Raw genomic sequence first — 11,913 nt, forward strand, 5'->3', positions numbered from 1 at the left:
CCTATTACGGACCTATTACGTCCTTGCGGACCCCCGTGCGTCCTACGCAAGGGCCAGACGTGCACCTCCCAAAAATCCTCGACGCGCGTCGAGGCGACGTAACAGCAACGCAGCGGCATTGGCTGTGATTGGTCCGCTAACTACATCCGCTGGAGACCGCTTTTCCGGTTTCCACTCATAAACATCATTGTCTCCTTTGTCGTGCGCTAATTTGCAATAGAAGTATTTCTTCCTCTGCTTGAATAATTTGGAGCTCCAACGCCAGTCTCTCTGTCTCGGTGTCCCATCGTTCACTGTGACTACGACAAAAGCCGGAAGGTAAATAACTATATGAGGCGAGATACGTCACAAGAGTCTCGGTCGGTCGGTCACAAAAAATCATAGCGCCCTCTACCGGTGTGGCATGCATTTCGACACGTAAACCCCACGCAGAACCATCACGGTCTCACGACTGCGTCCAAGCAACTGCGTGGCCATTGCGTGACCATTGCGTGATCACTACGCGGAAGCATAATCAAGCCTTGAAAGGCAGGTTTTCTGTACCTTGTTTTCTCCATTGGTTTTCTCCGAGTGGAGCTGTTCCTGTTACCCATAGTGCATTGCGACCATGTCAAAATAAAATGCAAGTAAACTTACGCTGGCTGCATATAAATACTTTTTAAACCAGATTAACGTTTTTAGCATGAAATTATTACTAATGAATTATGATGTATTTTTAACTAAATTATTTTGAACCATTTTTAAACTTTTATGAAATACATTTCTACATAGGGCAGAACAGTAACATTGGTGGTACTGAGTTGGAGTGAGGTTGACTAACAAAGGTCAAACACAGAATTGGGTGATAATGTTTTGCGACATTCTTTACAACCAGTCAAACCAAAAAAGGGAACATTAAACTTAAATTTTTGTAAATATTGTGTATAGATTTTTGTTCTTTTTTTATTTCTCTATTTGTAATTGTTGATTTTTAGCTTTTTGTTATGTTTATGTATGGTGTTGAATGCCTGTACATTGCTGCTGTAACAGAGAAATTTCCCAGTTTGGGATTAATAAAAAAAAAAAGGATAGCAATAGAAAACTAGAAAAACTACTAGAAAACACAGAGAACTGAAAGATTAGAGTTTCATTAAAAATACTTGTGTACTTCTTGTGTACCACTTCTGAAATCAAAATTTCGTCCTTGTCTGTACGTCACATGAGCGACAGATCCGCGTTCTCTCGTTACCAATTCAGCGGTACTTAAATGAAAAAGAAAGAGGAAGTTAGTTCATTATTCCGTTTTTGTGACGGGCCTGACTGCCTAAGCTTCTGGTTAACGTGGGATGTCCTCTTGTGATGGCTCTAACACTTTGCATTGTGGTCATACTTTCAGCTTATGTTGGCGTCAATGGTGAGTTAAGTCCCGTGTGTGCATTTAGTAAGGAGAATTTCTTGTTTTTTGGCATGCTAAGCATAATCAAACTAAAACTTAATGCAAGTTCTGCTTTAACCCCTGAATGCATCAGTTTACCAAGGGCAGACAATCTGCTCCAAGCTCTGTGTTTGCTATGATTTGTCTTCATATTCAAACTGAATGTTACATTAGCTCTAAAGAAATAATAAACTGCTGTGTGTAGATGGGCTCCGTTTCGCCTCCTACTATGGAAACCACATGGTGCTGCAGAAATCTCCAGCAAGAGCTGTGCTGTGGGGGTACGAACCTGAGGGCGCACAGGTCACCATCAACTTGACGGGACCAGTAACACAGAAAACCACAGTTAATGTGACAAAAGGTAAATGCAGCAAGTCCTTAACCCTCCTGTTGTCTTCGCGTTTACTACGCACCTTTTGTCCTCCTGGGTCAATTTGACCCGGGCTGTTTTGACTGCTTATAAAATATGATGTATACAAATTTTTAAATTTTTTTTGTTTCACCTTTTTATTCAACTCGTTTCCAACACATTAACATAAATGTTATATTTAGTTTTGTAGTTTATGGTACCATACACCTTATTTACAAAAAAGTACAACTCGTTTTTGAGTAAAAAAAAAAGCAGAAATTCTGAATTCTTTTCACTATGCTTATGATTAAAGGCATATGTGTTGATCATTATCACAGGCTGGTATATGTCAATGTTCAGGCAGGATATTGTTTTGAAACTTTTTTTATTTTTTTAATGGCAGCAAATAGTCACACCGGTTGTCCTCCTGGGTCAATTTGACCCGGGCTGTTTCAGTTGGTTTCAATGTAAATGTGTAAAATGATCACACCATTCTGTGTTACATATTTTTGTCCTACTTCATGACAAGTCATTACCACACATTTTAAACTTCTTTTAGACATGTTTTATGAAAATAAACCTAATATAGAAGATATTATTAGTTATTTGGCATAACTACTGATTAGTATATGTAAACCACTAGTCAGGATTCCCCAAGGTCAAACTTGGCTGATGCACTTGTTTTCATAAATAAGAGAGTAAAGAAATATAATTTGCAAAGTGCAGCATTTATTTTAATAACTCTTTCTTTGATCTTCTTTATAAAATAATAAACACAGAAATACAGTGCAATTATATTGTATTTATAATCTCAGTTTGTTGTTTATAGTCATCTTGTCCAGAATTGGAGAAAGACAAATCACAGGTGTGAAATTAACGTGTTCACAAATGTTTAGCTTTGACATTTGGTGTTGTCTGGAGGTTGAACGGACATCAGAGACTGGAAATATCACACTGTATGTGTGTGTGTGTGTCTGGGTGTGTGTGTGTGTGTGTATATGTGTGAGATTTTGGTTTTGTGAGGGGGGTGGGGGTGAGGATGTGTGTGTGTGTGTGTGGGTGGGTGGATGCGTGTACGTGTGGTTAGGTGTGTGCACGTGCGTGTGCATGTTTGTGAGTGTGTGTGTACGTCTGTGTATACATGAATGTGAGTGCGTGTGTATGCATGTGTGTTAGTGCGTATGTGTGTGGGTATGCGTGTATGTGTGTGTACATGTTTGTAGGTGTGTGTGTGTGTGTGCGTACGTGTATGTGATGTGTCTGTGTGTGTTTTTGTGTGTGGCAGGGGGGTGTGGGGGTGGCTGTGTGCCGGATGGGTGTGTGTGTGGGTGGTTGTATATGTCTGTGTGTGTGTTAATTGTGCTAAAAACCACAATAGTGTGACCCATTGCACCACTAAATAAGACCGGGTCAAATTGACCCAGGAAGACAACCAGTGTTATAAATTTTGATAAAACACACATAATTTAACAAATATAGTCATAATTATAACTGAGTTTTACGTGTGCGACATTGTTATTGTGTTATTCATTCATTCTGTCACTTTACTTTGCCTCTTTACAGGCATCTGGCGAGTCACCCTGGATCCTGTCGGTCCCGGCGGGCCCTACAATGTGACAGCAACCTCTCGGCACGGTAATGCCACCCTGACAGATGTGCTGTTTGGAGACGTTTGGCTGTGTGGAGGGCAGAGCAACATGTGCTTTCAGACACGTCAGGTACTGCTGAGCCAGGTTTGAAAAGTTATACTGTTGCTTAGAGCCATGTGGCATTTCTATTAAAGTATTAATTCTCAAATAGATTTTCAACGCGTCAAAGGAGCTGGCCCTCTCAGCTAAGTATCCTCATGTGAGGACGTTCATGGCGGCCTTGAACAAGAGTGAAACTGAGCTAATTGATCTGATTCAAGTGGAACTACCCTGGTCTGTGCCCCCAACCAGTAAGACAAGAACAGTTTTTTTTATTTATTCATCGAATTCTTTGCAACTGTGTTTACCCCTACAGGTTTTGCTTTGGATAATTGATCTGCAACAGAGCCAGTTATAGAAGTCCCTATAGTCTAATAGTCCCTAAGTCCAAGCTACAGTTTTGTAGGCGGCGTGAAGCCATACAGTAGAACCCCATGTTTTAAATTTCATACCCTAATAAGTCTCTGCAAGTTAAATTGATACACATGTGTTGACGTGCGTACTATACATTTCCAGATGTTGCAAACTTTTCTGCGGTGTGTTGGCTCTTTGGGCGTTACATGTATGACATCCTGAAGTACCCCATAGGGCTGGTGGAGTCCTGTTGGGAGGGCACACCAGTGGAAGTCTGGTCATCTTCAAGAGCCCTGGAGCGGTGTGGACTCAAGCAAACTAAACCCATGTGAGGACATAAAGATGACACCTGTGTGCGTTTTTCGTGTGTAACACCCAAGAAAACTTAGCCAGCACTAACTGCACCGTTGCGGCTCTCTGCAGGATAGATCTTGGCGGTCCTAAAAACAACTCTGTTTTGTGGAATGCAATGATCCACCCTCTGCTCAATATGACCATTTACGGGGCCATCTGGTACCAAGGTAAGACTGCTCACATTGATATCATAGTTCAGTAGAGTCGGCTGCACAACTATAACAATATTTTTCACACTTGAAGGTGAGTCCAATAGGAACTACCATCGGGACAAGTACAACTGTTCCTTCCCTGCTATGATTGATGACTGGAGGATGGCTTTTCACCAGGGCTCAGAGAGTCAGACTGCTCGAGATTTCCCCTTTGGGTTTGTCCAGGTATGTTCATACAGTATTGGTTTAGTTTCACATTCAGTATAAACTACAACATCTAATATAATGCAGATCTAAAAGACACTGAGGTGCAGAATCGGAGCAATTCTTACTTAGTTCTACAGTGGTAGTGGCAGAAATGCACCATGCAAACACAGACTGCCTTATCAGATACTGTTTGATGTATTGAACAGCTCATGAAGGATTTTCTCTGAATCTGCAGCTATCCACGTTTGAAAAACACTCCAGAGATGACGGCTTTCCGGACATCCGCTGGCATCAAACAGCAGACATCGGCTTTGTCCCAAACCACATCTTGAAGAAAACCTTCATGGCTGTGGCTTTGGACTTACCAGATGAGACCTCACCCAATGGAACGTAAGGATCCTTTTCCTTTATTCATAGGTGTGAACATTTTCAAACTTTCCTCACGTCTACTCTGTTAGTGATTCCCGCTTGATAGCTCTTGAAAAGATGCAAGGATTATTCACCTGCCTTCAGCTGTGAAGTCTGTATTTTGTGACCAGTCGGTAACCCCATCTGAAACTCATTGATATTCAGGTAGAATGTGGAGGCATGAATAAATAGTGACGGGCCAAGATAAAAGTTCAGAGATGTTTTAAACTAACACAACAGGTTTGACCTGAAATCCAAGCTGCTGCTGAGTTTTATTCAGAGCTTTAAATCACACCTGTTCAAACGCTCCCACTCTTACTTCCAGTTGGGCAGATTTTAAGATCCTTGTAAACGCCTATAAAACTTCACGGTTATGCTGCCAAGACGCAGTGTGTCAAATTCAATTCAAAATTCAATTCAATTCAAAATTCAAAATGGGCTTTATTGGCATGAAAGTTTCTTAAAAAAACAATATTGCCAAAGCAGAGCATTAAAGTACAATACAATAAATCAAAGATATATACATTATGAACATTCTATTAGTTATATACAGTGTGTGTGTGTGTGTGTGTGTGGCAGAACTTTAACATCAACAGACTTTCTCTATGTACCATAAGTAAAAAAAAAAAACAACAACTGGGAAATAGCTTACTGCTGTTCCTTGTCTTTAATTTAATAAAATTCTGCATGATGTGACCTGCTTTTATATTTGATATTTATGAGCAGCTTTATTTTTTTTTTTTTACTGTATTGACTTTCAACTTCCCTTTTTGGTCTCACCAACTGCCACACAACTGTGTTTAAGAATCCACCCCAGAGACAAGCAGGATGTTGCTCATAGACTGACACTGGGTGCCAGGGCGGTGGCTTATGATGAGAAGAACGTGTCCTTCCTCGGACCTTTCCCCAGCCAGATCCTGTGCGTTCAAACCGACGTCAACATTACCATTACCATTACCTACGACCAGTCTGTCTCCGTCACGTTGTCCGAAGACATCTTTGAGGTAAGACCCGCTAGCTGGAATAAGAAAAATCCATTTTATGTTCATTTCTGTGAGTTATCTGGGTACTGCTATTGCTGTATTAAACATTAGATGTATTTGATATCTGTTCTCAAATTTTCTCAGATAAAATAAGTTCTTGCTCTCATCATCTTGTCTATTTTTTATTTTTTTTTTAAATCAAGGTCTGTATCTCAGACATTAAGACTCCATGTGAGCCTTCGTCACACTGGGTTCCAGCTCCCATCGTGCATTGGGATACAAACAGTGTGCTGTTAACTGCCAAATTCTCTGATCCTCCCAGTGAAGTTGCTGCTGTTCGGTATGCATGGAAAGACTGGCCCTGTAACTTTAAAGCCTGTCCTGTCTACAGCTCCAGTACAATGTTACCTTCACCTCCTTTTATTATCAATTGCTATCCAGGCATAGGAAACATTTGGAAAAGCCTCTGAATCAGATTTGTCTTAAAGCCTCAGCTGATTGGACAGCTAGACTGCTGTAAAAGTGTCCCCAGCATAGACGAAATGGTGGCAACAGCGAATCACTGTATTTGTCAGTTTGTGTTGATTTGCCTTATGTATTTACTTAAATGTCTAACAAATGAAAGTGGGCCTCACAGTGGGCCATACATTCCTCAACATGATGTATAGTCTCAGTCTGGATAATGAGCTTATCTTGACATGCATTTAACCTCCCTGTCTTTCCAGTCAGAGTAGCATCCAGTTAGCTCACTGTAGTGTCACCAGAATGGAAAATAATACCACTCGACTAATGCAGTGTCTCAGGAAGGACTCTGAATTATCTCTATAGATTTTTCAGAAGAAATTTGGAAATGTTAATGATCCAAAGGATTATGTGTACTCAACAATGTCATCTGTTTACTGCTGTGTGCTGACAGGTCTTGGTTATATGCACTAGTGTACTTTGAACTAACACAAGTAATTGCTAAATGAATGTAGAAAATCATGACAAAGTGTGTTGTTTTTTATTATTATTTTTATTTTTACAAAACTCTGGGTTTTGAAGTTTACAACAAAAGGAATTTGGACTTCACTCATTTTGAACAAATAAATGACACGCAAACACCTCGGCCTGCCTTTTTGTATTCTGTTATAATCGGCGCTTCAAAGTAAAACAGAAATAAAGTTATTGTATAATTTGGAAAGATTAAACGAAATGTTTTATTGTGGCAAATGGGGAGAAAGCGTATTAATGATATTGTTTTTTTATGTAATCCCCATTTAGTATTTAACCCTCCTGTTGTCTTCGCGTTTACTACGCACCTTTTGTCCTCCTGGGTCAATTTGATCCGGGCTATTTTGACTGCTTATAAAATATGATGTATAAAAAATTTTTAAATTGTTTTTGTTTCACCTTTTTATTGAACTTGTTTCCAACACATTAACATAAATGTTATATTTAGTTTTGTAGTTTATGGTACCATACACCTTATTTACAAAAAAGTACAACTCGTTTTTGAGTAAAAAAAAAAGCAGAAATTCTGAATTCTTTTCACTATGCTTATGATTAAAGGCATATGTGTTGATCATTATCACAGGCTGGTATATGTCAATGTTCAGGCAGGATATTGTTTTGAAACTTTTTTATTTTTTTAATGGCAGCAAATAGTCACACCGGTTGTCCTCCTGGGTCAATTTGACCCGGGCTGTTTCAATTGGTTTCATTGTAAAAATGTGTAAAATGATCACACCATTCTGTGTTACATATTTTTGTCCTACTTCATGACAAGTCATTACCACACATTTTAAACTTCTTTTAGACATGTTTTATGAAAATAAACCTAATATAGAAGATATTATTAGTTATTTGGCATAACTACTGATTAGTATATGTAAACCATTAGTCAGGATTCCCCAAGGTCAAAACTGACTGATGCACTTGTTTTCATAAGTAAGAGAGTAAAGAAATATAATTTGCAAAGTGCAGCATTTATTTTAATAACTCTTTCTTTGACCTTCTTTATAAAATAATAAACACAGAAATACAGTGCAATTATAGTGTATTTATAATCTCAGTTTGTTGTTTATAGTCATCTTGTCCAGAATTGGAGAAAGACATATCACAGGTGTGAAATTAACATGTTCACAAATGTTTAGCTTTGACATTTGGTGTTGTCTGGAGGTTGAATGGACATCAGAGACTGGAAATATCACACTGTATGTGTGTCTGTGTGTGTGTGTATGTGTATATGTGTGAGATTTTGGTTTTGTGAGGGGGGTGGGGGTGAGGATGTGTGTGTGTGTGTGGGTGGATGGTGTGTGTGTGTGCATGTTTGTGAGTGTTTGTGTACGTATGTGTATACATGAATGCGGGTGTGTGTGTATGCATGTGTGTTAGTGCGTATGTGTGTGGGTATGCGTGTATGTATGTTTGTATGTGTGTGTTGTGTGTCTACGTGTGTGTGTCTGTGTGTGTTTTTGTGTGTGGCAGGGGGGTGTGGGGGTGGCTGTGTGGATGGGTGTGAGTGTGGGTGGTTGTATATGTCTGTGTGTGTTAATTGTGCTGAAAACCACAATAGTGTGACCCATTGCACCACTAAATAAGACCGGGTCAAATTGACCCAGGAAGACAACCAGTGTTATAAATTTTGATAAAACACACATAATTTAACAGATATAGTCATAATTAATTTGAGCTGTAAAGAGCATAGCAGGGGACCATCCATGTAATTTTCAGACAATTATATGGAAGAAAACCAAAGTTATGACAGTTTACATTTTGAAATCGGGTCAAATTGACCCGAAGACAACAGGAGGGTTAAATCCACCCACTTGTCTGCGTTGTTATGTGTGTTTTAAGTGAGTAAATGAGACATGAGTAGAGAGAAAGACTATTTTCACCAAAGCACAAAAAAAGAAACTATTTCATTCTCTCGGTAAAGTGTATTTTAATCTAAAAAATTATTTGCAAATAGCTTATATTCATTCATTCATTCATTCATCTTCTGTACCCGGTTATTCCTGTTAAGGGTCGCGGGGGTCTGCTGGAGCCTATCCCAGCTGTCATCGGGCGAGAGGCAGGGGTACACCCTGGACAGGTCATAGCTTATATTAACACAGAAATTTTGAAATTGTATAAACACTATAATAAAAACTGCAATTAGAAGGTTTCAGTTCCTTTCAGCTTTACACTGCATCATTTGGTCTCAGCATTCTCATGAACCTTGCTGCTTACCAGATCATTATGCAGTCAGGGTTTAGCTATGAACCTCTGATAAAGCCACTGGCCTTAAACCTACTTATTGTGAGAAAATAAAAAAAATGAAAAAGAGCAAGGTTAATGACTCAGAAAAAAAAAAAAAAAGAAGAAGAAGTAGAATACAGAGCAAGTCAAATGTTTAAACTTTTTTTTCAGTAGTTGGTTGAGATCAAAACATCTGCAAGGAGACTGAACATTGGACTTGGACATCAATGAGCCAAAAACACAACAGGATGGCATTTAAGCGGATTTTGCCCCCAGTCTGTTAAACCAGAAGTGCTCAGTGAAGGGTAACTGGAAGGGAATAATCACAGCAGCCAGTAACTCCTGATTATACGTGCATTTGGGTCTTTTTGTTTAAGGTTATTAATGTAATAGCTTGTCTGATAGCTATTGAAGGATGCGTTGAGAGTAAAGAATATATATTATAACATCAGAGAGTTTTTTGAGAAAGGATTTCTACGAGTTAGTTCTTCGTCCGTGCTTTTATTTTGAAAGCTCGCAGTCAGCTGCGCGTCTGTACGTCACATGAGCGACGGATCCGGGTTCTCTCGTTACTATTCAGCGGTACTTAAATGAAAAAGAAAGAGGAAGTTAGTTCATTACTCCGTTTTTGTGACGGGCCTGACTGTCTGTCTAAGCTTTTGGTTAACGTGGGATGTCCTCTTGTCATGGCTCTAACACTCTGCATTGTGTTCATACTTTCAGCTCATATTGGCGTCAGTGGTGAGTTAAGTCCAGTTTGCCAACACGTGTGTGCATTTAGTAAGGAGAATTTCCTTTTTTTTTTTTTTTTTTTGCAAGCTAAGCATAATGAAACAAACACGTAATGCAAGTTCTGCTTCAACCCCTAAATGCATCAGTTTACCAAGGGCAGACAATCTGCTCCAAGCTCTGTGTTTGCTATGATTTGCCTTCATATTCAAACTGAATGTTACATGAGCTCTAAAGAAATAATAAACTGCTGTGTGTAGATGGACTCCGTTTCGCCTCCTACTATGGAGATCACATGGTGCTGCAGAAATCTCCAGCGAGAGCTGTGCTGTGGGGGTACGGGCCTGAGGGCGCACAGGTCACCATCTCCTTGTCGGGACCAGTAACACAGAAAACCGCAGTTAATGTGACAAAAGGTAAATGCAGCAAGTCCTCAGATGAGAAATTTACTCTGACACCTGCAGGCTACTGGATGGTAAAAGACGTCAGAGTGATGGATTCATTCAGGAAAAGGCAAGGAGTCCACTGATGGTTTAGATTTCCTTTGTTTGTGGGGACAATATGGCAGGGCCTAAAACTGTCTCAGAATTTGTCTTTTAACTGAGTTTTACGTGTGCGACATTGTTATCGTGTTATTCATTCATTCTGTCACTTTACTTTGCCTCTTCACAGGCATCTGGCGAGTCACCCTGGATCCTGTCGGTCCCGGCGGGCCCTACAGTGTGACAGCAGCCTCTCAGCACCATAATGCCACGCTGACAGATGTGCTGTTTGGAGACGTTTGGCTGTGTGGAGGGCAGAGCAACATGTACTTTCAGACACGTCAGGTACTGCTGAGCCAGGTTTGAAAAGTTATACTGTAGCTTAGAGCCATATGGCATTTCTATTAAAGTATTAATTCTCAAATAGATTTTCAACGCGTCAAAGGAGCTGGCCCTCTCAGCTAAGTATCCTCATGTGAGGACGTTCATGGCGGCCTTGAACACGAGTGAAACTGAGCTAACTGATCTGATTCAAGTGGAACTACCCTGGTCTGTGCCCCCAGCCAGTAAGACAAGAACAGTTTTTTTTATTTATTCATCGAATTCTTTGCAACTGTGTTTACCCCTACAGGTTTTGCTTTGGATAATTGATCTGCAACAGAACCAGTTATAGAAGTCCCTATAGTCTAATAGTCCCTAAGTCCAAGCTACAGTTTTGTAGGCGGTGTGAAGCCATACAGTTGAGCCCCATGTTTTAAATTTCATACCCTAATAAGTCTCTGCAAGTTAAATTGATACACATGCGTTGACGTGCGTACTATACATTTCCAGACGTTGCAGACTTTTCTGCGGTGTGTTGGCTCTTTGGGCGTTACATGTATGACATCCTGAAGTACCCCATAGGGCTGGTGGAGTCCTGTTGGGGAGGCACAGCAGTGGAAGTCTGGTCATCTTCAAGAGCCCTGGAGCGGTGTGGACTCAAGCAAACTACACCCATGTGAGGACATAAAGATGACACCTGTGTGCGTTTCTCGTGTGTAACACCCAAGAAAACTTAGCCAGCACTAACTGCACCGTTGCGGCTCTCTGCAGGATAGATCTTGGCGGTCCTAAAGAGAACTCCATTTTGTGGAATGCAATGATCCACCCTCTGCTCAATATGACCATTTACGGGGCCATCTGGTACCAAGGTAAGACTGCTCACATTGATATCACAGTTCAGTAGAGTCGGCTGCACAACTATAACAATATTTTTCACACTTGAAGGTGAGGCCAATACGGAGTACCATCAGGACAAGTACAACTGTTCCTTCCCTGCTATGATTGATGACTGGAGGATGGCTTTTCACCGGGGCTCAGAGAGTCAGACTGCTCGAGATTTCCCCTTTGGGTTTGTCCAGGTATGTTCATACGGTATTGGTTTAGTTTCACATTCAGTATAAACTACAACATCTAATATAATGCAGATCTAAAAGACACTGAGCTGCAGAATCGGAGCAATTCTTACTTAGTTCTACAGTGGTAGTGGCAGAAATGCACCATGCAAACACAGACTGCCTTATCAGATACTG

The 11,913-nt window shown here is 40.3% G+C and overlaps 2 protein-coding genes across 3 annotated transcripts in view; both read left to right on the forward strand.

The window, feature by feature from the left end:
* Nucleotides 1-1,307: 1,307 nt before the first annotated feature.
* Nucleotides 1,308-7,367, forward strand: LOC311498539 (sialate O-acetylesterase-like). Its single transcript, XM_084559175.1, has 9 exons — nucleotides 1,308-1,775; nucleotides 3,327-3,481; nucleotides 3,564-3,702; nucleotides 3,968-4,133; nucleotides 4,229-4,326; nucleotides 4,403-4,536; nucleotides 4,754-4,908; nucleotides 5,732-5,930; nucleotides 6,113-7,367. The coding sequence occupies exons 1-9, from the start codon at nucleotides 1,655-1,657 to the stop codon at nucleotides 6,377-6,379; spliced, it is 1,434 nt and encodes a 477-aa protein (XP_084415301.1). The 5' UTR covers nucleotides 1,308-1,654; the 3' UTR covers nucleotides 6,380-7,367.
* A 2,207-nt stretch (nucleotides 7,368-9,574) lies between these two features.
* Nucleotides 9,575-11,913, forward strand: part of LOC311498538 (sialate O-acetylesterase-like) — a 5,001-nt gene continuing 2,662 nt past the window's right edge. The window contains exons 1-7 of one of the 2 annotated variants that reach the window (XM_084559173.1): nucleotides 9,575-9,872; nucleotides 10,121-10,276; nucleotides 10,533-10,687; nucleotides 10,770-10,908; nucleotides 11,174-11,339; nucleotides 11,435-11,532; nucleotides 11,609-11,742. In XM_084559173.1, the coding sequence (XP_084415299.1) occupies nucleotides 9,722-9,872; nucleotides 10,121-10,276; nucleotides 10,533-10,687; nucleotides 10,770-10,908; nucleotides 11,174-11,339; nucleotides 11,435-11,532; nucleotides 11,609-11,742 (999 nt within the window). In that variant the 5' untranslated portion in view covers nucleotides 9,575-9,721. The remainder of the gene's footprint in view (nucleotides 9,873-10,120; nucleotides 10,277-10,532; nucleotides 10,688-10,769; nucleotides 10,909-11,173; nucleotides 11,340-11,434; nucleotides 11,533-11,608; nucleotides 11,743-11,913) is intronic. The other variant, XM_084559174.1, reaches the window with a different exon arrangement.

This window comes from Chelon labrosus (genome assembly GCF_963514085.1).
Source record: "Chelon labrosus genome assembly, chromosome: 13".
Lineage (NCBI taxonomy): Eukaryota > Metazoa > Chordata > Actinopteri > Mugiliformes > Mugilidae > Chelon > Chelon labrosus.

What these genes read in the sequence shown, in the direction of transcription:
- LOC311498539 (XM_084559175.1), top strand. Translation starts at nt 1,655, where the DNA reads ATGGTGCTGCAGAAATCTCCAGCAAGAGCTGTGCTGTGGGGGTACGAA. An exon ending in TGTGCTTTCAGACACGTCAG is followed by an intron (nt 3,482 to 3,563) that starts GTACTGCTGAGC and finishes ATTCTCAAATAG; the next exon opens with ATTTTCAACGCGTCAAAGGA. An exon ending in TCCCCTTTGGGTTTGTCCAG is followed by an intron (nt 4,537 to 4,753) that starts GTATGTTCATAC and finishes CTGAATCTGCAG; the next exon opens with CTATCCACGTTTGAAAAACA.